The sequence below is a fragment of the Equus asinus genome, chromosome 25 (assembly GCF_041296235.1).
Source record: "Equus asinus isolate D_3611 breed Donkey chromosome 25, EquAss-T2T_v2, whole genome shotgun sequence".
Lineage (NCBI taxonomy): Eukaryota > Metazoa > Chordata > Mammalia > Perissodactyla > Equidae > Equus > Equus asinus.
Genome location: NC_091814.1, coordinates 18,978,293 through 19,002,144, shown reverse-complemented (window position 1 = coordinate 19,002,144; position 23,852 = coordinate 18,978,293). Strand labels below are relative to the sequence as shown.

The window sequence follows — 23,852 nt, the reverse complement described above, 5'->3', positions numbered from 1 at the left end:
ACAGAGAGAGAAGAAAGAAAGAAGAAAGGAAAGGAAAGGAAGCAAAGAGGGAAGGGAAGGGAAGGAAAGGGAAGAGAAAGAAAGAAAGGAAGGAAGAAAGAAAGGAAGAAAGAAAGAAAAAAGAGAGAAAGAAAGAATAATTCATTCTGTCCTGTCGTCATTCAGGACTCACCTTAATTGGCAGCCACTCATAGGGGACTTTCTTGATGAGCCACCCACACCCCTGCATTGCCACCAAACCAAGAATCTTCTATCACATTATCCTAAGTGTCAGTCAGGGTTCTTGGTTACGAGCAACGGAAAGCAGCTGACTAATTGAATATGTATATATTAGAGCTTAGCAGGTGGCCCACAGGCCTTTGAGGGGTCCGGATGGCCAGGCTTTGAGACCACTCATCCAGGAGCCACACCCTGAGTCACACCACCAGAGCTGGTCCAGTAGAAGCCGGTCCGTTAATCCTGACCAAGACATCACAGCTCAGACCCCTATTCCACTGACTGTAGACACTTGCCCTGCCCCAGAACTGCTGCCACCACTGCCTCAGACAAGTGCAGGTGGCTGATGCCATGACTGCCATTGTCAACAGCACAGATCCTGTGGGCCACCTCCCTTCATGTCATCAGCTTGTGTTCGAAAGTCTGTGGTAGGTGCATCAGATTGGAAGAGCCCAGGTCATGTGCTGTCTCAGCTGCAAAGGAGGCTGGGAAAGTATCTGGCATTCATAGCGGGAGGTGGGCTCTGCCTCATAAGGTAGAAAATTCCACAGATATGTGAAGGAAGTTCAGATGGCTGGCAACAGAGATGAAATGTGTGCCACATCCTTTTTATTTTCTTCACAGCGCTTATAACTGAAGTCATTTGTTTTCCATGCTTTTTTCAGCAGTGTCCCTCACTAGAATGGACGCTCCATGAGTGCAGGGACGTGGTCTGCTTGTTCATCACTGTGTCCCCAGCGACCTCAACAGTGCCAAGCTCATTAAGCATTTACTGAATGAAGGCTGGCTGAGGGCCCAGAGGGGGAAAAATTTGTATCAAATAGGTAGAATATCAAGGAAGGGAGAACAGTCCCATGTCAAATGCCACAAGATGGTCCTGAAAGACTATGACTGACCAGTGACAATTGACTTTGCTAATTTTAGGGAGTTGTTAGTGACCCAATCGAGAGCAATTTCAGAGGAGTGATGGGCCAGAAGCCACACTTCAGTGGGTTAAGGGGAAAATGGTGGCAACAGAGAAAGCTGGAATGATTTTCTTCTGGTGTGTACAGACTAATGGAGAAACTGGATTATTGTTTAGCAGCGCTAATATTTTCAGTTTCTTGTTTCTGCAATGAGACCAAAGACCATGCTAGGTGCAAGCTGCAAGAAAAGGAAAGAGCATGAGTGTGGGAGGGGGACAGACACGTGCTTAAATCCAAACTGCCATGTTCTAGGCAGGACCAAGGCCTGGGCAAGTTGTCTCTCAGCTTTGTTTCCCTGTCCGTAAAAAGAGAGAATTCTCTTTGTATGAATACAAAGTTAATGTGATGTGAAAGCAGAGAGGAGATGCAGTGTGGTGTTTGCCCTGCTTCTTCCTTTCCTCAATCTCAGCTGTTCTCTCACCAGGTTCCCAGACTGTCAAAGACCCCAGCTCATCCTGCACATTGCAAAGGACCGTGGGGGGATCTGTGCAGCTGCAACTGACCTCCTCCTCGTCTCCTGACATCTGAGAGATTGAGTGGATTCGGGATTCTGGCGATGAGAGAGATTTGATCCTGGTGTCCTGGAAACCTGATACCTCTAATCCTGAATGGTATGGCCTTGAAGAAAAATACAGGCACAGATTCAGCCTAACAGACCTGGCTTTCTTGATCATCAGAAATTTCAGTATGGAAATGAGTGGACTGTACACAGCGAAAATCAAGTTCTGGTCAGGAAAATCCCAGGAGGAAGCCTTCAGACTCTGTTTATATGGTAAGGTTTATAGGGACCATGCCCCACACAGGCATTCCAACAACCACTTTGTCTAAAGTAAGTTAAACTAGAAGCGGGTAAAGAAAAAAAACATTTCTAGGAGTTTTTGCATTTCTCCTGATGCACTAAAGATAAAACTAGATTTTAAAAATTGCATCCCAGGAAAAACTAGCTATAATTTTTTAGAAAGTATAAAGTGTACATGAAATGGGGACAGAGAAGGAGCTACTGAAAAGGATAAAAAAACCTTTCTTCAATCATAAAAATACTGTAAAATTGATTACTAGGAATATGTAGTTATATCCAATATGTCCTGAATTGGTTGATTGAAAATCACATTTAAAAATTCTTAAATGACCCAAAACAACAAAACAGAATACCAAAAAGATGAAATAAAAACACCAAGAAGGAGATTCATGATAGGATGAGTCATTAGGTAAAACACTTTGAGACCAATTGACCTGAAGTCCAACTGGAGAGATCTCAGGGCAAAGCTCTGTCCTGATCTGTCCAAGTCACAGATGCAGAAGGAGACCCAGCCACTGTGCCCTGGAGTTCCCAGGTCAATGAGGAGTCCACTACCCTGCCCCAGGAAGCAGAGAACCTGGGCAGATGTGCAGTGGAGAAAGCAGCAAAAAGGGAGGAGGGGGAGCAGAGCCTGGGGGCATCCAACCTGCCAGAGCTCTCGCCCATTGCTCCTCTCTGCCTCCACCCTCCGTCTCCTCTGCTTGGCTGATCCCAGCAGCCTCCTAATGGGCCTTCCTGCCTCTCATCTCTTCCTCCTTCCAAATCACCCTCCAACCAGCTCATATTTGGATCTTTTTAAAAATGCAGTACTCTTCCTATTATTCCCCTGCTTAAAACCAAAGAATTCTTCTTGTCCCCACCCCCACAGGATAATGGCCCTCAGGAAAAGTCCAACCCCACACAGGATCTGGTCCCTGCCTGCCTCTCCAGCCTCATTTCCCAACACTTTCCCTCATGGGCCATGCTCCAAATGAGCTACACTTCACTCACCCACCAGGCCCTTTCTCTTCTCCTTGACATATGCTGGTGGCTCTCTAGGGGACATCCATCTCCCACGTTTCCCCTGCACAACCAGCAAATCCTCACCTAGTGGGAGCAGGGGAAGGGTGAGGGACTCCAACATGGGGGATGGGAACGCTTGTAAGAAGAGACTGGGGAGACTGGCTTGACTGTCCAACCTGGGGTTTTCCATTGGTGAAGGGTGGAGAATACACCCACTGCCCCCCTGGCCTCCAGCTCCTGATTCCTGATCTTGTCTCTGTCCTCCTTGGCTGATAAATTCCTTGCATAGCTTTCTCAGTGGCATCCTACTGGTACAGTCTCATCCTATCTCTTTTGGCAGCAAGACATGGAAACCTACTCAAATTAGGTTAATAAAGAGGTTTTCATTGTAAAGATACATAGATCTCTAGGAAGTAGATGAATACAGGAGCTCCTCTGGCCCTCATGCTCAAGGACAGGAAAGCTGATGGGTGCTCTCTTCTCTCTGTCAGGGGCCATGTGGTCCCTCACCTTTGCTCTCAGTGTCTCTCTTTCTCTCTCTCCCTCCTGTCAGCTTTATTCTCCTGGGCTTCTCCACACAGTAGGGAACACGGCCTTCTGCAGCTATGGGTCCCACTGGAGCAGAGAGCAAAGGGACTTTCCTGGTGCAGTCCACATGGAAAATTCCAGGGAAGGACCCTTGTTGGCTGGGCTTGGGTCGCAAGACCGCCCCTAGATGGCTCACTGGCCAGAGGAATAGTACATTCTATTGGCAAGGCCTGGGACTTGTGCCCTCCCCTGTAATGAGGGTTAAGGTGCTGTGACATCATATCAAAAACACAAGGTTGGGGCAGAAGAGAAGTTGCCAAAAGAAGAAGTGCTACTAGCTGGTTTCCTTTTGCCTTGTTTTCCATTCCCTGACATCCCATCAATGCCCAAGTTCAGTCTTCCAACAACACTTGTTCTCTCCCCATCGCCTGCAGGACTAAGTACTCATCACAGCATCAGAGGCCCTCCACCAACTGATGCCATCATTCCAGCCTTGTTTCCAGCCAAACATATTGTGCCTCAAATACAGCCTCTCTCTCCCTCATGGCTTTCGGAACTGCCATGGCCTAAGAAAATGATTTTCTGATCTGTATTAAACAAATATTTCCATTTTTAAGATTCAAAGTTCTTTCTCCTAGTTCTCCTGCAGATCGTGTTTCTCTCTGCCTTGCACTACCATTGTTTGTGTGTGGTCCACTCTCCTCTTGAGAGCAAGGTCCGTGCCCTGCTCTCCTTGGCATCTGCCCAGTGTTTTCTACAGCTCGCTGCAGACTTTCAGGAAGTACTGTATTCCTTTAACCAGATAGAGTTAAGCAATATTTAAAGGATACCTACAGAAACACACCTATGTTTTCTAGGATTTTTGATTATTCAAGCATGAGTACTATTCCTTCACCTCTTGAAAAGAGCAGAATAAAGGTTCGTGTAAACCAATTATTGAGTGAATACTCTAAATACCTAAGAGCATGAGCTTTCTAAACACCCGTCTGTATTTCATAACACTTTGTAATAGACAGTCCATTTAGTTTTATATTTAAATTATTATCTGTTCATTAAATCAGATCTTTTAAACAGCTACTTAAAATATAATTTTCCCCAGACACATGTTCAAACAGTCTTGAGGAGGGCCCACACATTTGTATTTTTAATAACTGCCCTAGATCAGGGCCTGGCAAACTGTATGCCATTGGTCAAATCCAGCCCAGTGTCTGTTCTTGTAAATAAAGTTTTATTGGAACACAGCCACATCCATTCATTAACATCTTGTGTTTGGCTCCTTTCGTGCTATAACGTCAAACTTCTGTAGTTGTGACAGAGACCATATGGCTGGTGAAAACCTAAAATATTTGCTATCTGACCCTTTAGAGAAAAGGTTGCCTCCCCTGCCGAGATGAATCTACTGACAGCTGGTCCAGGTAACTTCAGAGGGTTAACATGAGGATTAAATGAGTCCATGTAAACCCTTGGAGCCGTGACTAGAAATGCATACCTGCTCAATAAGGGCTAGCTGTGGTTTTCTTTTCGTCTGCTAATGGAGTAAATTACATTAATAAATTTCCTGATTGTACTAACTTTGTATTCCTATAATAAACCCAACTTGATCATGATGTATTGTGTGGCTGTATTTGCTAATATTTAATTCAGGAATTTTAAGTTCTCTGTTTGTCACTGACATTAACCCATGGATTTGCAAGTGGGTTTTGTCTTGTGTTGGTGTTGGTATTCTCCTTGTCTGATGTGAGCATTCAAGTTCAACCATCCTTTCAGAATGACCTGAGAAACGTTTTGCCTTTTTCTAAGCTCTGAAACAGTGTCTGTAACACAGGAATTCCATTTTCCTTGGCCATTGGGTAGCACTCACCCCGAAACCATATGCACTTCATGCTCTTTGTAAGGACAGATCATTGTCCACCTTTCTACTTTCTTCTAAGGCTGTGGGTGTATTCAGGTTTGCTGCTGCCTCTTAACAGAATTTTGATCATTTACACTCTCCTGGAAAAGCATTATTTCATTTACATTTTCAAATTAATGGCATATAGTTGTACACAGGATTTCCTTATAATTTTTTTAATATCTTATCTGTAATTAAGCCCCAATGCTCATTGCTAGTGATATTTATTGTAGCTTTGTTTTTGAGTTGGATATCACTATTTTCTCTTTTTGTTGGCCTGTTTTTAAAAATTCAACTTTCAATTTTGCTGATCGAATCTCCTTTTTTATTGTCATCTATGCATATAATCTAAGAATATGTTTGAAATTAGCATAAAACTTGATTTTCAAGGGTTTAAGCAAATTCACTTTTCTCATGTAACAAGAAGTCAAGAGATAGCATTTGCTGGTGTTGGGCCATTTGCTCGGCACTGTTATGGGGACCCAGCCTCGCTCTGTCTTTCTGCTCTGCCCTCCTCAGCACATAGACTTCTGTCCTCGTGCTTGTTGCCTCGTGGTCCAGAGGTGGCTGTTGCTCCAGACATCACTCCACAATAAAGGCAGCAAAGGAGAGAAGGACAAGGGGAAGGTCCTTCTCGGTCTGGGATTCTGTCTTTTCAGGAGTGAAGACCTTTCCTCCCCCAGCAGATCCCCCTACTTCCCTGGTCAGCACCAATGCAGCTGTAAGAAAGACTGAAACCGAGACTTTGGCTCTCTAGATTCCACAGCAGAGGAAGCGAGGACAGAGAGGGAAGTGGGGCTGCGTGTGGATGGGCCACCTCTCAGATTGGCCACGTGGCTGTTACTGGCTGCTTTTACCTGTATTTCTTCCTTTGCTCTAGTCTACCCACCATAGTAAAATAATCCACTGGAGTAATAGTGGATTTGAAAATTTCTCCTTGAATTTCCAACAGTGTTTTGGCTTTGATTTTGTTTTGTTTTGCTTTATAACATTTATCCACTTCCAAACCATGTTGTTAGGTATATATTAATCTAAAATATCTATCATTGGCCTGTTTAATGTTTTTTATCTTAAATTTCGTTTGGTCTGTAATGACTCTGGCCACACCTGCAGTCATTTTCTTCATCTACTGTTTCCCATCTCTTTCTTTTTGATCTTTCCGTGTCGTTAGGTAATGGAAATAGTGTGCTGCTGGCTTTACCTCGTCTGAGTCCTGGCTTTTAACAGGGGGATATAACGCATTCCAAGGTATTTCATTTTTTATACAGGTATGGACCTACTCCTGAAAGCTTGTTTAATTTTTGGGGGGGTATTGTTTTTTTTTCTTTCAAAGATTGGCACCTGAGCTAACATCTCTTGCCAATCCTTTTTTTGTTTTTTCCTTCTTCTCCACAAAGCCCCCCAGTACATGGCGGAATATTCTAGTAGTAGGTCCTGCTCCTTCTGCTAGGTGGGACGCTGCCTCAGCATGGCTTGAAGAGCAGTACTAGTCTGGGCCCAGGATATGAACCAGCAAAACTCTGGGCTGCCAAAGCAGAGCGCAAGAACTTACCCACTCGGCCACAGGGCTGGCCCCTGATGTTTTTTATTTACCTTTTTTCCTTATTTTTTCTGGACTTTATTTGATTAGTTCACTCTTCTTTGACCCAAACTTTTCTAGTAGTTTGGAAGTCATACCACCTTGGATTTTTATCCTACAGGTTACTGAAATTAAATTTTTCTTTCACCATTTAAAGATAATCAATATCCTTTTCTTTCTCTGAACAAAACTTGAACTTTAACATGTTTTTCCACTGTATTCTCAACTCCTCCCATGTTGTAGTTATTCTATATAAGAATATAAAATTATTATCATCTGTATGATTATCATGGGTACATATCATTGTGTGGTTATCATGTACATCATGTCTATTTAATCATCTAGGCTTCACTGGGCACGGGAGGGCCTCAGCCATCTGCCCCTGGGCTGGAGTCAGAACCCCTTGGGCCAGAGGGAGAAGGGTCCTTCCCCAGGGCTGCAGTTAGAAACCTCACACAGCTGCATCACCTTAGTGAGAGTGGATGATGTACTTTGGGGGGCCTCCAGTCCTGAGGGTCAGTTTCTCTTTTGTCCCCCATTGCCCCAGAGCCCATGCCCCAGCCTCAGATTCAGATTCATTCATCGTCTGGCACATCAGGCTGGTGCAACATCAGCCTGGAATGTGGGACCCCAGGAGCCACAGAGAACCTGGCAGTGACCTGGCTGAGCAAGGACCTCCCCAGGGAGCTGGAGCCGAAAGAGACACTGGGGCCAGCCCCCAACTCCAGGAATCTAAGCCTGAGCCTGCCCCTGGGCCAGTTGAATGGCCACCTCACCTGTGTGGTCAGCAACTCTGTGGACGAGAAGAATGCAACCTTACACCTGGAGAACATCTGTCCATCGACGGGTGAGTGCGATCTGCTGGGAAGTGTGAAGAAAATGGGCTAGCAGAGAATGGGGGAGGGATGAGACTGGGCAGGCTCAGGGAATGTGGTGGGACAGGGGAGTATTTTAAGGCACTTGATGTGGTGCAACCAACAGGTCTCCACCCCAGTGAATGGCCACACCCTCGTCATAGTCTTTAAACTTGCAAGTCCAGAAATTGGACCAATATGTGGAAACTGCTGCATGACCCAGGACATAAATCCAGGACTGGTATGTGGGCACCCCCTTTCCCAGCCTTGAGGAGTTCAGAAGGCTGAATCAGTCATCAGAATCCAAGCAGGGGAGGAGGAGGACTTGAGGATTAAGGACTGAGGATTCTTTAGGTCTGGAGAGCTCATGTCACCCAGAGTCAGGACCCCTCCCTGGGTGGGCTGGACATGCTTAGCACATTCAGGGTGACAGATAGTTTTACAATATTGTCTGTACTGATTTTTTGAGTTTTACACACACATGTAGATCAATTTTAGCCATCCATATTTTTCTAGAAAATGTCCATTTCATGAAGATTTTTAAATGGAATAGATATTAATTTTATTACATTCTCTCAGAGCTTTATCTAGTTGTTATTGTGGTTCTGATGTTGTAAATATGAGAGGATCTCACCGAAAGGCTTGTGATAAATCAGGTGAATATTCCGGCCCTGAGAGCTACGGAATCCCATTGCTCAGTTCACGGCTTTTCTTTCTGAGTCTGTTTGCAAAAGTGGTTTGGTGGTTCAATTGGTGGTGTGCGGTGTGTTGAGGGGGTGTCCTCTCCCGCCACTCCCTGCACCACAGCTGGGAAATGAGAGAAATATATGTGGGTGGGTTTTTGGCGGGTTTTTTTGAGGCAGGGGGCATTGGAGATTAAATGAAACATCGCATATCTGGATCACAGGAGAGGTACAGAGAGTCAAGATCAGAAACAAAGGCAAGACTTCATCTCACAAATGAACGTGACCAAAGAAAATATGTCAATCCGGGGAGGGTTAATAAGAAATGGAGCATAAAGAGAGGTGAGTGACAGAGACAAATGCAGTTCTGTCAGGCGGGCTGGAGAATCCCATGTCCCAGGCAGGTACGTCCCACCATGGAGATGAAGAGCTCAGACTAGAAAGCCATTGGCATCCACACCAGCAGGGTCTACTCACTTGTCCTGACTCAGGGCACCTCGGGTAGCCCAATGACACCGTAGTTTCCCGTGTGGCCTGTCATTGGAAGAGGACACACCGCTCAGGCTAACAGGACCATCCAGCCCATTTAGCAAGTGTGCCACTTACTGCAAATTAATAAATAAGCATTCTGGTGGTGCGTATCAGTGTCTCTTGACATTTGATGGCAAGATTTTGCATCTCCAAAGCAAATCACACAGATTCAAGGGATGAAATGGGGCTTCTGGGCTCAGGCTCAGGGTCTGCATGTCAGAATCTGAACCTTGGTGAGCACATCAAAGTAGTTGCAACCTGTGGGGTCTCGTCTTTCACTCACTCTTTTGCTCAACCAACATTTCCTGCACCTCGTGCTGAGCACACACCGAGAACCCTCTTGGAAGACAAACTCTCAGTCTCCTTGCCGTGTACATTCCCACTTGAATTTAATAAAGCCTCCGTGTAGACCAAAGGTTTGAGTTCTCAACCCAGATCATACACCTGAATCAACTATTGGGTTTTTTAAAATGCAGATGATCCCCAGTTTGGGGATAGGGTCCAAGCTTCTGTTCTTAAAATCTCTCCAGTTGACCTGATGAACAGCCAGGGTTGTCAGCTGGGTCAGGGGGAGTGCCCATTTGAATCAATTAGACCAAAATTTTCACTTTGCCTGTACTGTGTAGACAGATCCATAGACATCTGGGGTTATTTCAGTAAAGATTCTGAAGGCATCAATTCAACACAAAAGAAAGTGAAAATGAGCATAAATACTTTAACGACTTTCTAAGATGATAAGCTTCCTGTTGGCATATAGGTGGCATTATCTGTCTGAAACACAACTCTGCTCATGTCACTGCCCTGCTCAAAAACATTAATAAATAATCTTTTTCTAATAAGTGCTATAGAGAATCTGATGATACAGGAAAAGAGACAAGTTCCAAAATATAACTACTGTTAACTTCTTGACATATCAGTTTCAGACTTCCTTTATGCCGACATAAACATAGGTTTGTATATATTTATAATGCAGGATAATACTATACACACTGTCCCAAGAGTCTTTTAATATTCCAGGGGCAATTTCCCACTTAAATATATAAAGACGCTTAAGTGCGCACGTTCAGCTTCAGCGGCCTAGGGTTCAACGGTTCAGATCCGCGGTGAGGACATGGCACTGCTTGGCAAGCCATTCTGTGGTAGGCGTCCCACATATAAAGTAGAGGAAGAGGGGCACGGATGTAAGCTCAGGGCCAGGCTTCCTCAGCAAAAAGAGGAGGATTGGCAGCAGTTAGCTCAGGGCTAATCTTCCTCAAAAATATATATATATATAAAGATGCAATTTATCCTTCTTATTACGTCTATAGTACTCCACCATGCGGACAGACTACACCTTATTTAACCAGTGTACAGCTGTCAAGATCGGGGGCTTTAGAATCCAACTCCAAAATATAACCCCAGCTCTGCCACTTCCTGGTTGTGTGGCCTGCGGCAAGTTCATTAACGTATCAGTGTGGCAGTGTCCTGGGAAGAATACTGGGATTTGCATAATAGGATTTGCAGTTTACACTTTGAAGTCTCACTTCCCAAGGTCTTTAAACTACAGCCCAGATTAAACGCCCCCTGCCTCACAGCCTTTGGAAGAACAGTGAGGAAAAGTAGAGCTTGGAGGAGGGAAGATGGCGCCTGAAGGAGTTTGCAGCTTTAAATAGGGAGGTCAGGGGAGACCCTACCGAGAAGATAACGTTTGTACAAAGACCTGAAGGAGGTCAGGAAATGAGACAGGCAGACAGCTGGGGCAAGAGAATTCTAGGCAGAGCAAAGGCCCTGAGGCAGGAGCATGCATGCTGCATTGAAGGAAGGACAAAAAGCCCAGTGTCCTAGAGTGAATTAAAGGAGGAAGGGAGCAAGAGAGATCAGATCAGATGGTACCAGGCCTTGCAGATACATTGAACCCAAGGGGAGTTCTGAGCTAAAGAGTAATGTGACGCAACTTAGGTTTTGAAAAGATCACTCTGGATGACTTTTTTTTGAGGAAGATGGGCCCTGAGCTAACATCTGTGCCCATCTTCCTCCGTCTTATACATGGGACGCCTGCCACAGCATGGCTTGATCCTGTGCATAGGTCCGTGCCTGGGATCCGGGCAGGTGCACCCAGGGCTGCTGAAGCAGAGCATGCAAACTTAACTGCTAGACCACCAGGAAGGCCTCTGGATGAAATTTGGAAAACATACATTAACTGGTTAAGACAAAACTAAGGAGACTGAGGCTACTGTAATAATCCAGGTGAGAAATGATGGTCCTGGGAACAGGGGGTTGGTGAGAGGTATTGTGTTGAATATATGAAAATAAATATTTGAATATATATATTGAATGAAAAGATACCAGTATCTGCTGATAGAGTGTGGGGTATGAGGAAAAGAATGAAGTCAAATACGACACCAAGGTTTTGTGGCCAGAACAAATTGTTGGATTGAGGTGACATTTCTGGGATGGGAAACTGTATGGGCAGCATATTTGGGGAGTTTTAAGTTAGACGTGTCAAGCTGGAGATGCCTGTTACACATGCGAGTGGAGATGGCCAGTAAACAGTTGGAAATTTATAATGTGGAGTCCAGGGGAGGGATCACATCTTTGAGTCCCTTTTGCCACATAAGGTCATAAAGTCACAGGTTCTGGGAATTAGTGTGTGGCCATAACATCCCATCAGCTGCATGTTGCTGTGAGGGTGAAAGCTACGTCACTGGTATTTCAAACACCAGCAGGGTCACCATGGTGGGCAAGTTTCAGTGGGTTTTCCAGACTAAGACAGACCAGGAAGAAGGACCTGGCCACCCACTCCCAAAATAAAGGGCCATGAAAACCCTATGAAGAGCAGCAGAGCATTGCCTGATACAGCATCACAAGATGAGAGGATGGTGCAAAAAAGACCAGGCAGAGATCCACTCTGCTGTACCAAGGTCTATAAGAGTTGGAACTGCTTCAATGACACTAATAAAAAAGGACAAAACCTGGTTCATTACAGGCTTTGAAAGCTCTGTTCTCTTCCTTTTTTTTCAATTCCTTCCTTTAGGTGGGATTGGAAGGGTCAGTGGCTAGTCACTGCTCCTGGGCTGATGGGGATTGACACCCAGTCATAACCAGTCACCTGGGATGCCAGTAAGGAGATGTTGTAGGGGAGGAAGACACTTCCCCTACCCACTGTGGGTTCTTCTGGCTGGAGAATGAATTAAATTCACATGAGACAAAATAACAGGAGAAAATTAAACAAAGCTTTATTACATGTATACATGGGAGAGGCTCAGGAAAGCTGAGCAACTTGCCAAAATGGCCAAAGCCACCACCTTAAATATCCCCCTCAGCTAAAGACAAAGGAGGATGTTGGTGGTTGGGGGAGTCAGTTACAGTAACTTACCAGACAAGTACAGTAAACAAGATGCAGATTTAAGTCCTTACCTTTGGCATTGATTAAGAGTTTCTAGAGGTAAGGTCATCCCCCCTTCTTCCAGGTACAGAGAGGGAGACACCTTTACAGATGGAGATTTCCTTTACAATGTAAATGTCTCTTAACAAAGGGTAAGTAAACTCTGCTTTTAAGAGTTGCTTTCCTGTCTGCAGTTTTTGAAAGTAACCAGCCCAAAATAATCCAAATGCCAAAGAGATATATCTTGGGGTGGCCAATTCCAGTCCCCCACAATGTCATCTTTTTCTCTGTCAGCTTTCTGCTCAGCCTGAGGGAAAAGAGGTCAGAAACAGTCTTTTTATGGATCCCCCTACTCCTCCCTTATCCACGCACCATCCAGCAGGCTCCTAGCATTGCTTCATAATGCTCAAGCCTGTAGCTCAAAACTTTGCTTTGAGGTCAGGGATGAAGCAGCTCAGCTGAGCTTACAGGGAGGGGAACCAAGAGACCCAGGAATCTAGGCCAGCAGATCAGGTACCAGAGATCATAGTACCAGTGAGTACATCTCTGACCAAAGAGCTGAGATCCAAGGCAGGAGGCAGAGGCTTTGAAGAGGTGAGCACCCCCATGGAGGGGAGAAGCTCCCATACACCACAGTGCAGGCTGCATCAGGTCCTCAGGCAATGTGAGGTTGGAGCTTGGGTGGGGAATCCTCACCTCAGATCTCTGGGCCAGGGAGTCATGAGAGCTCATCGACAGGGTCATGGGAGTTCATCATGTCCATCCTTGCTTCCACATGGACCCAGCACCAGAAAGACCTGCGGCAGCCTCTGTGCTCTTGGTCTCAGTCTGCTGAGCTCCTGTGGGAGGAAGGGTGGCCCAGACCCTTCACAGAGACAGGTACTTGTCTTCTTGGTCCTGGCCTCCTACAGCCCCGACACCCTCCTGGGGGAGCCCCAGGTTAGTCCAGCAGAGAAGACTCATGACTAATCCAGGACAGACTGTAGCAGTGGCCTTAGTTATGTCCAAAGCATTTGAAAAAGTCAGATGTTGGAGAAATCATTTCCAAATCTTTGGAACCAGACAGGATCCATGGAACATGTAACTTGGAAGGAGGTTTCAGGTAGCATGGTAATATTTCAACAGACAGGGATGGGAGCAAGGAACAGGGAGAGGGAACGGTCATTCTAGACACAGGGATGTCAGTGAGCAAAGAGGGACTGACCTAGGGGCTGAGGCCAGCACAGTTGTGGGGGGCTGAGGATCAGCAGAAGAGTCTGGAGAGGGCTAGTTTTGACCTTCCCACAAGCTTCACCCCTCACACCCCACAGCAGCCCCACCAAGGAGGGTGGGAGGACACTGCTCATCCATTCTAACCACCAAGTGCCCCTATCCAAGACAGGGGAAGAGCAGAAGCTATTTTCTGAAGAATGCCACTCCCAACTTTGGGCCTCTGGAGTCATTTTCTGAGAAACAGAACACTTGAAAGGGCGTGAAATAGTAACAATTCCTCTTCCCGCTCCACAGGGAAGTGGGTTTGGGACCCATGGGCTGACGCTGAGGCCGAGGTCCAGGTTAGCACAGGTGGCCAAGAACAAGGGCTCTGGCCAGTATATAATGTACACTAGACACTCCCCCCAACACACACACACACTGCCCAACTCCCCCAAGGGAGCCCTCCACAAGCTGCAGAGGAAGCCTCGGGCCAATCCCTTTGTGGGCTCCCACCCACCCATGCTGCTTCCATTGACCCCCCAACCCAGCCAGCACCAAGGCCTTCACTCCCTCCTTTGTAGCATGGTCAACACCTCTACAGAGTCTCTGCACTTGGGCTCATGTTCTCAGAAAGACACACAGTAGAGGTTGTGGGGATTAACAAGCACCATCAGGAGGGTCTCCTTTGGGAAGCTTCAGGAGGAGAGGGGTCAGGAGCCGAGTCAATGACAGGGAATGAACACTTGTCCTGCAGGGGTGAGGGTCCTGAGTAGGAGGGTAGCTTGTGGAGGTGGAAAAGGAAGTGGCATGGCCACATGTGCCCAGGGAGTTGAGAACACAAAGGGCAGAGTAACACAGACCAGAGGCAGAAGAAGCTGGACCAGAGCTGGAAGAGGCAGGTTTCTGCAGGGATCAAACTCAGCATGGAGGTGTCCTAGGAATGCTTTCTCCAATTAAATTATCTTCATGGCCTGGTCTGGCTTCTGGACCTCACTGCAGACAGTAGTAAAAGGCTCCTTTCTTCTAGATGTCATTCATCTAGACCCTAGAAATGCAAGACAGAAGGTTCCTAGAACAGCTGCGGGATAGAGAGGCCCCAGAGGGACCCACATGGAACCAATGCCGCTGACATGAACTGCATGTGAATTCCTGCAGAGTACCCAGCACTACACTGGCCCCAGTTGTAAATTTTCTTACTAAATACCAGTGACTATCCGGAAAGAGTTAAAGACACAGCAGGGCCAGCAATGCCAAGACCCAGGCACATGGGGACCTGGGAGAGCCCAGTTGGGCACTGTTCCAAGCTCTCATCTTCTCCCTGCCCCCTCGAGACTCCTGCTGGCTTAGCTCTGCACAGTGGGTGTCGCCACCATGGTTCCTGTGTTCATCCTGCAATTATGCACCTGAGTCATACACAGAGTGGAGCTTGAATCCAGGCCTTGGAAACCTGTACCCTCCCCCACTGCTACGAACCCCAAGGCCATGTCTAGGGATCATCCCCTCCACAGGGACATTACCTGAGCAGTAAAATGCAGGAGAAAGGGAGCCGAGGGCCCAGTGGGGGAGGGGAGGTACTGAGCCAGAAAAGAGAAGTGCAACCTGCCTCTTGCAGTCTCTGTCATCTTCCTCCCAGTGTCTTCCAAAGGCACAGTCCAGCGCCGAGGATCAACAGCACGGCCACGATGGTCCCTAGGATGGCTCGTAGGGGGCCAGCAATGGCTTGTCCATGTGAATCTGTTTCCCTCACACAAAGAGAGTGAAGAAGGTTAAGGCAAGAAGGAACTTGGGATACCCATTGCCAGATGGAGAACTCTGAAGGTCCTGGGTCAGAAGCTAAAGAGGGAGGAACATGGAGTTTCATTCATTCAACCAGTTCCCGAGCTCCTGCTTGCTGCCAGGGATGTTGAGATGGACAAGACTTCGTCCATGCCCTTGGAGCTCGTCACCCAGCAGGGAAGACTGAGAGAATGACAAAATCTGCCAGCCAGAAGGATCGCAGTGCAGTGGAGGTATACACCTTGCACATAGGTCTTCAGGGAATGCCTACCAGATGAGGTGATGGGTAACCTGAGTCTTGAGGGAGGAATAGAAGTTTACCAGATACTCAGGGTGGGCAGGACATCCCAGGAGGGAGAAGCACCACATTCAGGACATGTCCGTGTCAAAGAGCCAGCCCCTGGGAGTAGCCAGCACCCCACTGGGGCAGGCAAGAGAGGGACAGGGCAGGAAGGAGCTAGGAAGAAAGGTCAGAGGAAAGCAGGAGTCTGCTCTCAGAGGGTCTAGTGGGTGAAGCTGAGTGTTGAACTTTATCTGAGGGTCCAGTGTGCAGGGGAGGGGAGGGTCACAGGGGGTTTTCTGTGATGCTGACACATCAGATCCTTCCAGCAGCTCACGGAGGGTAGGGTATAAGGGCGAGGCTGCACTCAGGGGTACCAGGTCATCCGTTCATTCAATGGAACACTGTGAACAAACTGTGCCAGAAGCTGTGCTTGGTACAGGGATTCAGAGGAGAAGAAGACAGGGCCCTGCCCTCAAGGTGTTCCAGGCTCTGGAGGAGACAGGTACAATACAGAGCATTGCTGCTCCATGGGGGGGCCGGGGACCCTCCTTAAAGGTGACGCCTGAGGGCAGGATGGCTACAACCCCTGCAGGGCACTGTGCAAAATGAGAATGAGGAGCCCTGTGTTCAGAGATTGTTAGAAATTTCAAGATGGCCACCGCAGAGCTTTAAACCCAGCACGGGGCCCTGTGTGACAACATGGATCACAGGCTACTGAAGTCAGCCATGCCTGAGGGAAACCCTTCAATAGGAATAAGGTAAGAAATGAAGGAAAAGGTGGGAGGAATGATGGGAGACGAAACAGCATCTCCAGAGGCTCACAAGCTTCAATAGCAGAAGGCGTTCAGGACTCCAAGTAGGCAGGTCGGTGTGAGTGTGTCAGGGACCAAAACATGGGCACAGGAGCGTCAGAGGCCTGAATCCTACAGGGAGTCCCTGGAGGACAAATCCTACAGGCAACACAGACAAGTGACACAATCCAGGTTCTTTCCTGAAGACCACTCTACATTCCCTGTGGAGGATGGGTGCAGTGGGAGCGGTGCTGGACAGCTGCTGCCCACCAGCATGGGCAAGAGGTGAGACACATAGATGTGAGAGTCATTTAAGAACAGAAACAAGTTAGATGTGCCCCCCTCCCAGGCTCCTGTAGAGGGTGACCAGGTGGGGATGGTGCTGATAAACATGGTGGGGAGAAAAGCCCAGAATCCTCAGACCCCAGTGCTCCCTGAGCTCCGACAGTGCCCCTCCCTACCACCACCGGCAGGTTGCACTCACCGTGGGCACAGGCCTCCCCAAGGGCTGAGGTGACAGTTTTCTGGTCCTCGGAGTTGCTGACCACACAGGTGAGGCTGGCACTGGGCTGGTGCAGAGGAAGATTAACAGCCAGGGTCCAGGAATTGGGGGCTGGTCCTGGTGTCCCTTTCTGCTCCAGCTCCCTGGGGAGGCCTTTGCTTTCCCAGGTCACATTCAGGTCCTCTGTGACCCCAGCAGCCCTGCACTCTAAGATGATGCTGCACCAGCGTGGTGTGATGGACAGTGACTGGACCAGGATCTGGGGAAGGGGCACAGGTTCTGGAGTAGGAGGGACAAGAGAATGGAGCCTCACATGAGTGGAGAACGTTACAATTGCCACATTCTCACCCATTATCTCATTAAAGCTTTGTCTTCCTTCCTCTAGGAAGGGGAGACATTTTACGGATGAAATAGAATTTATCCAAAGCTAAATATGTAGTAAGAGACAAGAAGGAAGGGAGCCACTGAGTTAAGCCTTATGTGACTGCACTAGACCGAGCAAGTCTTAAAGTCTCCCACAAGAAAATAAAGCCAGCACTCCACCTACCCAAGGCCCTTTATGTTTAGAAAATGGGTCTTTACTAGAAGGAGAAGTCGGGATTGAAGGACTTGTCCTGGTCCAAGGCCCTCGCCTGGTTCTCCTGCTGAGATGATGCCTGGACTACACAGCCCACAGTGAACAAGGATATCTGGCCAGCTCTGGGAGTCCAGAGAAAGGCCCCATGCACCCCAAAGTGCAGACATTTGTGGGAGATGCAGTGGTAGCCACTAGGAATGACAACCCCAAGTGTGGTTAGAATGTGGCACTGAACTTGTGGTACACAGAGGAACAGAAATGACAGGTTTACAAGCCAGTCATAGAAATCCCATGGGAACCTAAAGCTGTCAAAGCCACTCTCTGTAGGAGGGTATTTCTCTATGCAGAGGAGCTGTAGGGTAAGAAAGAGGTGCTAAATGAGGTCTTCAGAAGTGGGGCAGGCTAGACTTGCTCCTACGTCTATGGAGGCTCTTAGGGCTGGATTTTGTGAGTGACACTGGCCTTGGGCTGGTCCTGAGGAAGAGCAGAGGGAATAGGGAGGATGAACTACATGTGATTTCTGAATTACGGCAGGCAGAACAGTGCTCCCCGCCCAAAGATGTCCACATCCTAGTCCTCAGGACCTGTAAATGTGTTAGGTTAATGGTAAAGGGGAAGTAAGGTAATAGATAGAATTAAGGTTGCTGATCAGCTGACATTAAAATGAGATTATTCTGGATTATCTGGATGAGATCTGTGTAATCACAAGGGTCCTCAAGAGTGGAAGAAGGAAGGAGAGTTCAGAGGAGGCAATGTGAGGAGGACTCGTCCCACCATTGCTGCCTTGAAGACAGACAAAGGTGGTCAAGAGCTAGGAATGCAGTCAGCCACTAGAAGGCGGAAAAGGCAAGAAAGTGTTTCTCCCCGGCTCCTCCAGAAAGGAACACACCCTGCCAACACCCTGACTTGAGCCCAGTGAGACCCGTGTCTGACTTCTGACCTACATACAGCACAGCAAGATAATAAACTTGTGTTGATTTAAGCCACCAAGTCCCCCTTATCATTGGTTTCATTTTCTACAGTTTCATTTACCCACAGTCAACCAGTCAGAAAATATTACATGGAAAATTCCAGAAATAAACAACTCATATTTTAAATTGCATGCTGTTCTGAGTAGCCTGTGAAATCTCACATCATCTCACTCCCTCCCACCTGGGACGTGAATCATCCCTTTGTCCGGTGTATCCCTTTGTCCAGTGTAGCTGTATGGGCTACCCGCCCGTTAGTCACTTAGTAGCCATCTCAGTTATCAGATGACTGTGGTGTTATTGCAGTGCTTGTGCTCAAGTAACCCGTATTTTACTTAGTAAGGACCCCAAAGCACAGAGCAGCAATGCTGGCAATTCAGATATACTAAACAGAAGTCATGAAGTGCTTCCTCTAAGTGAAAACGTGAAAGTTCTTGACTTAATGAAGAAAAGAAAAAAAGAGAATGCCAGGTTGCTAAGATCTACAGTAACTTTTACTACAGTGTGCTGTTCTAATTGTTCTTTTTTTTGTTTTTGTTTTTTGCCTTTCGTCCTCAAATCCCCCTGGTACCTAGTTGTATATTTTAGTTGTGGGTCCTTCTAGTTGTGGCATGTGGGACGCTGCCTCAGCATGGCCTGATGATCAGTGCCATGTCCGCACGCAGGATCTGAACCTGTGAAACCCCGGGCCGCCGAAGTTGAGCACGCGAATTTAACCACCCGGCCACAGGGTCGGCCCTAATTGTTCTATTTTATCATTACTTATTGTACATCTCTTACTATGCCTCTTTTATTAATTAAACTTTATCATAGGTATGTATGAATAGGGAAAACATAGTATATATAGGGTTCAGTACTACCCACAGTTTCAACCATCCACTGGGGTCTGGAACGTATCCCCCACGGGTAGGAAGAACTACCGTAATGTGTTCTAGCAGCAACAGAAAACTAACACATAAATAAGTCAACTTAATCCTCTAAAGAACAATGAGTGTTATGGAAAAATTCCATTTCCCCCAAACTTCCATTTTCCTCTCCCGAAACACTGAAGTGACTTTATACCTGGTGTGAATCTCAGCTCTGCTCCCCATTTGTGCTGAACGCATTTATTCTAATTTCAAGGGAGAAAATAGAGCCTGAAGGCTGGCATTGGGAAGGAGTGCTGCAAAACGGGGCCCGTGTGACACTCTTAGGTACAAAAGAAGGTCATAGCCATGGGATTGAGGTGAGGGGGTGTCACATACCATAGACAGTGAGGTAGAAAATCTGGTTAGATTCCATTCCCCCAGTTAAGATGGCTCGAGCCCAGTACTGCCCACTGTCACCACGCGTCAAGTTCTCAATCCTCAGGGATGTCATATTGGGCACGTGGACCCTATGCTTGTACTTGTCCTCAAAGCAGACCCAGGTTGGAGTCTCTTCCGACCCATTATGGACTCGCAGGATGACTGTGTAATTTACGTCAGGGCCAAAGCCCCACGAGATCTCCTCCAGCTTGGTTCCTGGTTCCTTGATCACATGAAACAACACAGACCCTCCTTGGATGTCCTTCAAAGGAACGTGGACTCCAGAATCCTGAACTCCAGCACCATGTGCTCCAGAACTCTTGACCCCAATGCTGCAGACACCTAGGGCATCAGAAACAGGAAAGCGAGTGTTTTTTGATCAAGGATAAAAGAGAGAACCACGGAACCCATCTTTTTCATGAAATCCTTCCAACGTACTCCCTTGATTCTTGGAAGGCAGCCTAGTACACCTAGTACAATGAATTTGAAGCAACTCTGGAATCAAGTCCTGGTCCCAGTGGAGTGTAACCTTGAAGAGGTTACTTAAATGTGCTAACCTGCAGATTCTGTACCTGCCTCAAAATGATAGTGTGAATTAAATGAGCTCAGGGATCAAAAGCACCAGCACATTTTCCAGAATATGCTAAGTGCATATCTGTAGGAGGCAGCTTCTAAAATGGGTCCAAAGACCCCTCCCTCCTCAGCTTTACACCCTTGGTAACCACCTAGCCCTGGAATGTGGTCTGACTTGGTGACTTGCTTCTAAGGAACAGGATACAGCAAAGGTGATGGGATGTCACCTAGCGATGTGAGCTTATACATGACTGTGACCCATCTTGCTCACACTCTCTCTCTCTCCCTCAATCTGATGAAGCCAGCTGCCATATTGTCAGCTGCCCTGTGGAGAGGCCCACACAGCAAGGAACTGAGGGCAGCCTCCAGCCAACAGCCAGGGAGGAACTGAGGCCCTCAGTCCAACAGCCACAGGAACTGCATCCTATCAGCAATCACATGAGTGAGCTCGGAAGCAGATTATTCCCAGCTGAGCCTTGAGCTGACTGCAGCCCCCGCCAAGGCCTTGATTTCAGTCTCAGAGACCCTGAGCCAGAGAACCAGCTTAACCACCCCTGGATCCTGACCCACAGAAGCTGTGAGGCTGTACATGGTATTGTTTTAAGGCACAAGTTTTCAAGTAACAGGTTACACAGCAATGGATAATTAATACAATAACGAAGGTTGCTGTCCCTTCCCCTTCCTTCCAGGCAGTGTAGTAGTCAGGATGGGCTGGGCTGTGCTGTGGTAACAAATAATTACAGTGCCTCAGGGTCTTAGAAAAGGTGAGTTTATATCCTACACCATACGTCCCATGAGAGAGGGAGGGAGGGGGTCTGTCACATGCGGTGGAGGCTCCACCACCTTGTAGCTGCACCACATGAAACCCACAGTGTCCTCACAGCCTCTCAGTCCCACCTCAGAGGATGTTTTATTGAAACGTGCTGAGGGGTCAGACTGGGTGATCCAGTACAACAGGTGGTCTAAAGCTTGGAGTTCAGAGCCAGCGAGACTAAAGTTGACGCCAGGTCTCCATTTCCTGGCTGTGTGGACTTGAGATGTTATTGAGTCTCTCGGCCTTGACTTTCTCATCTGTGAAATGGAAATGATGACAGTGCTCACCTCACAGAATTATTGTGGGGCCTTAAGAAGATCTCAGCACAGTGCTCTCAATACTTGTTCCATAAATGTGTTCTATCTCATTATGATGAAAATGATTCTTGACCAAACCTACCTGGGATCAGAACCAGATATTCCCAGGTCCCAGGGTGGTGCCCTTTCCTCTCCCCCAGCTGCTCCTCTAAGGGGTCTCCACCTAGATACCGGGCTGGGCTCAACACCCGTGGGTGCAATCCCCCAGGTGGTTGTAGGGAGCTGAAGTCCAGCCAGGGCCTTCTTGTTTACCAAAGGCCTCAGACTGAAAGGAAATTTATTGCTGTGTAGACAGCAGCTGGTTTCCATGGCCACTGTCAACTCCCATTTTACCAGGTACCCAAGGACATCTGTGCTACAGGGGAGAGTGGTAAAGATGGAGGAAGGACAGGCTACATGCTATCCCAAGCTTGGGTTGAAAAAATTTGTATTATCAACTCTATTTGGTGTGGGCATTTTCCCCTTTCACTAAAGAAAGTGGGTTGCTTTGTAATTGTAAAGGTATATGTGTTCATAGAAAACTATTATATGGATTATGGAGTTGATTCAAGTAAAAGTTCAAAGAGTGCCTCCTCTTAGAGGTAAGCACTGTTATTGACATGTATCCTTCCAGACTTTTGTCTATGTAATCACAATTGCCATAAACCCTGTAAACACAGGGCACCTGTTTGTACATTCATTCCAGCATCCTGATGGCCTGTGTGGGCGTGGTCTCAGACTCTTCCTTTGAACAGGCTGTGACAGCCTCCTGGTTCCCTCATTAATTAATGAGTGAAATTAAAGCACTCTTTAACACCTCAGTCAATCACGGCATTCTGAGTTAATCTCATGTTGAAATATGCAATTTGGGGTACAACAACGGACACTAACCATAAGCGGTCTATCTAACCTGGGGCTCACAGGAACATCCTGTTCCAATGGGGAAATGTGCAGATGGACAAACTGAGAGAAGCATTTCAGTCTCCAGGGTGGCACCTTCCTAAGGGATTTTCACAGTAATTCTGACCAAATTATGTTTATCTATTCCCCCCTCCCCACCCTCAGCATTGGGTAAGAGGGGGCCAGCACCAGGGGAACAGAGAGAAAGAAGCTGATATTTTCGCATCACAGACAGAAACTGAGAAGCTCTGGCCAAGGTTCTCAGTCAGCTGCCTCTGAACAGCACAGCTGCAGCGAGCTTTCCTGAGTAGGGTTTGCAGACAGAGTTCCACACACTGTGGGGAAGGAGATGATGTCCTTCCAGGTGGTCAGAGATCCCTCTTGGGAGCAGAGACACAGAAAACAGAGGGCAAGGTTGGATCTCAAAGATAAGGCTTGAAGAGGAGGATTCACTCCTTCCTTGGAGGGCTGAGGAGGTGACCACAGGGACTTCCCGGGGTCTTCTCTTTGAAGGTGCCCTAAACAGGCTCACCAGCTGGCAATCGCTTTTAGGCCACTTGAGTAGGACAGGATGGGATGAAGAAACAGAGCAGCGGCCTTGAAGTAGCCACAGTAGAGATCTGTCTGGATGGACTCAGGAATCTCATCCCCTTAGAGGGGATTTGCCCAGGCCCTCCTTTCACAAAGGAGGAGGTTCCCTGGTGGGTGACTTTGTCCTGGGTCACGCAGGGCAGAGCCAGACCTGGAGCCTGGGTCTCCTCTCTTCCCACCCAGGGCTTCTCCCCTGCAGGAGCTGCCCACCAGCTCCCCCACCCTTTCCCTGCCCTCCCCAGGGCTCCTCCCTCCCAGCACTGCTGTCTGATCCCAGGATCTGAGCAGGTCCTGGAGTCTCACCCTTCAACTTCCCTCTCCTGGGAAAGGGAAGCAAGACTTAGAAGGGTAGCAGAGCAGGGGCCTCTGGCTAGGGGAGGGTTAAAGAGCAGCCCAGCCTGACTCCCCACTTTATAGAGAGGAGGGACCCAGGGAGAGAGTAGTCTCAGCCCTCACCCTGCAGGGAGGATTGGCCCCAGAAGCTACATGGGGAGCACCAGCTGTGAGGAAGATGGATGAAGACTTAGAAAGAGGAGGAAGGCAGCAAGAGCTCTCTGCGCCACAAAGGATCTAATCCTGAAGAAGATAATCAAGCCTGGGGAGGCTTGAGTTCAAATCCAGTGAAATAAATAAAATTTAACACTGAAAAATCACCATAAAATGTTGTCCATTTTTCTGACCCTTCCTCCTTTTTTCCTTCCTCCCTCACTCTCTCTCCATCTCTCTTTCTCTTCCTTCTATAATCTTCCAATCCCAGGGCTTATGGAGAAAGCTGTATATAATTCAACATATTTCTCCATTTAAATAAATTGAAGAGGTGGAGAAAACCGACATTTTACTGTTGACACTACGTTACCTAGGTAAAGGGGTCTAATGCAAAGCTCATCAC

General features: G+C 47.5%; 1 protein-coding gene across 2 annotated transcripts in view; it reads right to left on the bottom strand.

The window, feature by feature from the left end:
• The window catches only part of LOC123280641 (CD48 antigen-like), an 83,416-nt gene that overhangs the window by 58,038 nt on the left and 1,526 nt on the right, over window positions 1-23,852 (bottom strand). The window contains exons 2-3 of one of the 2 annotated variants that reach the window (XM_044758099.2): window positions 19,748-20,131; window positions 16,659-17,237 (exon numbers count right to left, since the gene is read on the bottom strand). The exons of the other annotated variant lie outside the window; for it this stretch is intronic. Coding sequence (XP_044614034.1) covers window positions 16,768-17,237; window positions 19,748-20,131 — 854 coding nt within the window. The 3' untranslated portion in view covers window positions 16,659-16,767. Of the gene's footprint in view, window positions 1-16,658; window positions 17,238-19,747; window positions 20,132-23,852 lie in introns of those variants that run through there. 2 annotated transcript variants of the gene reach the window in all.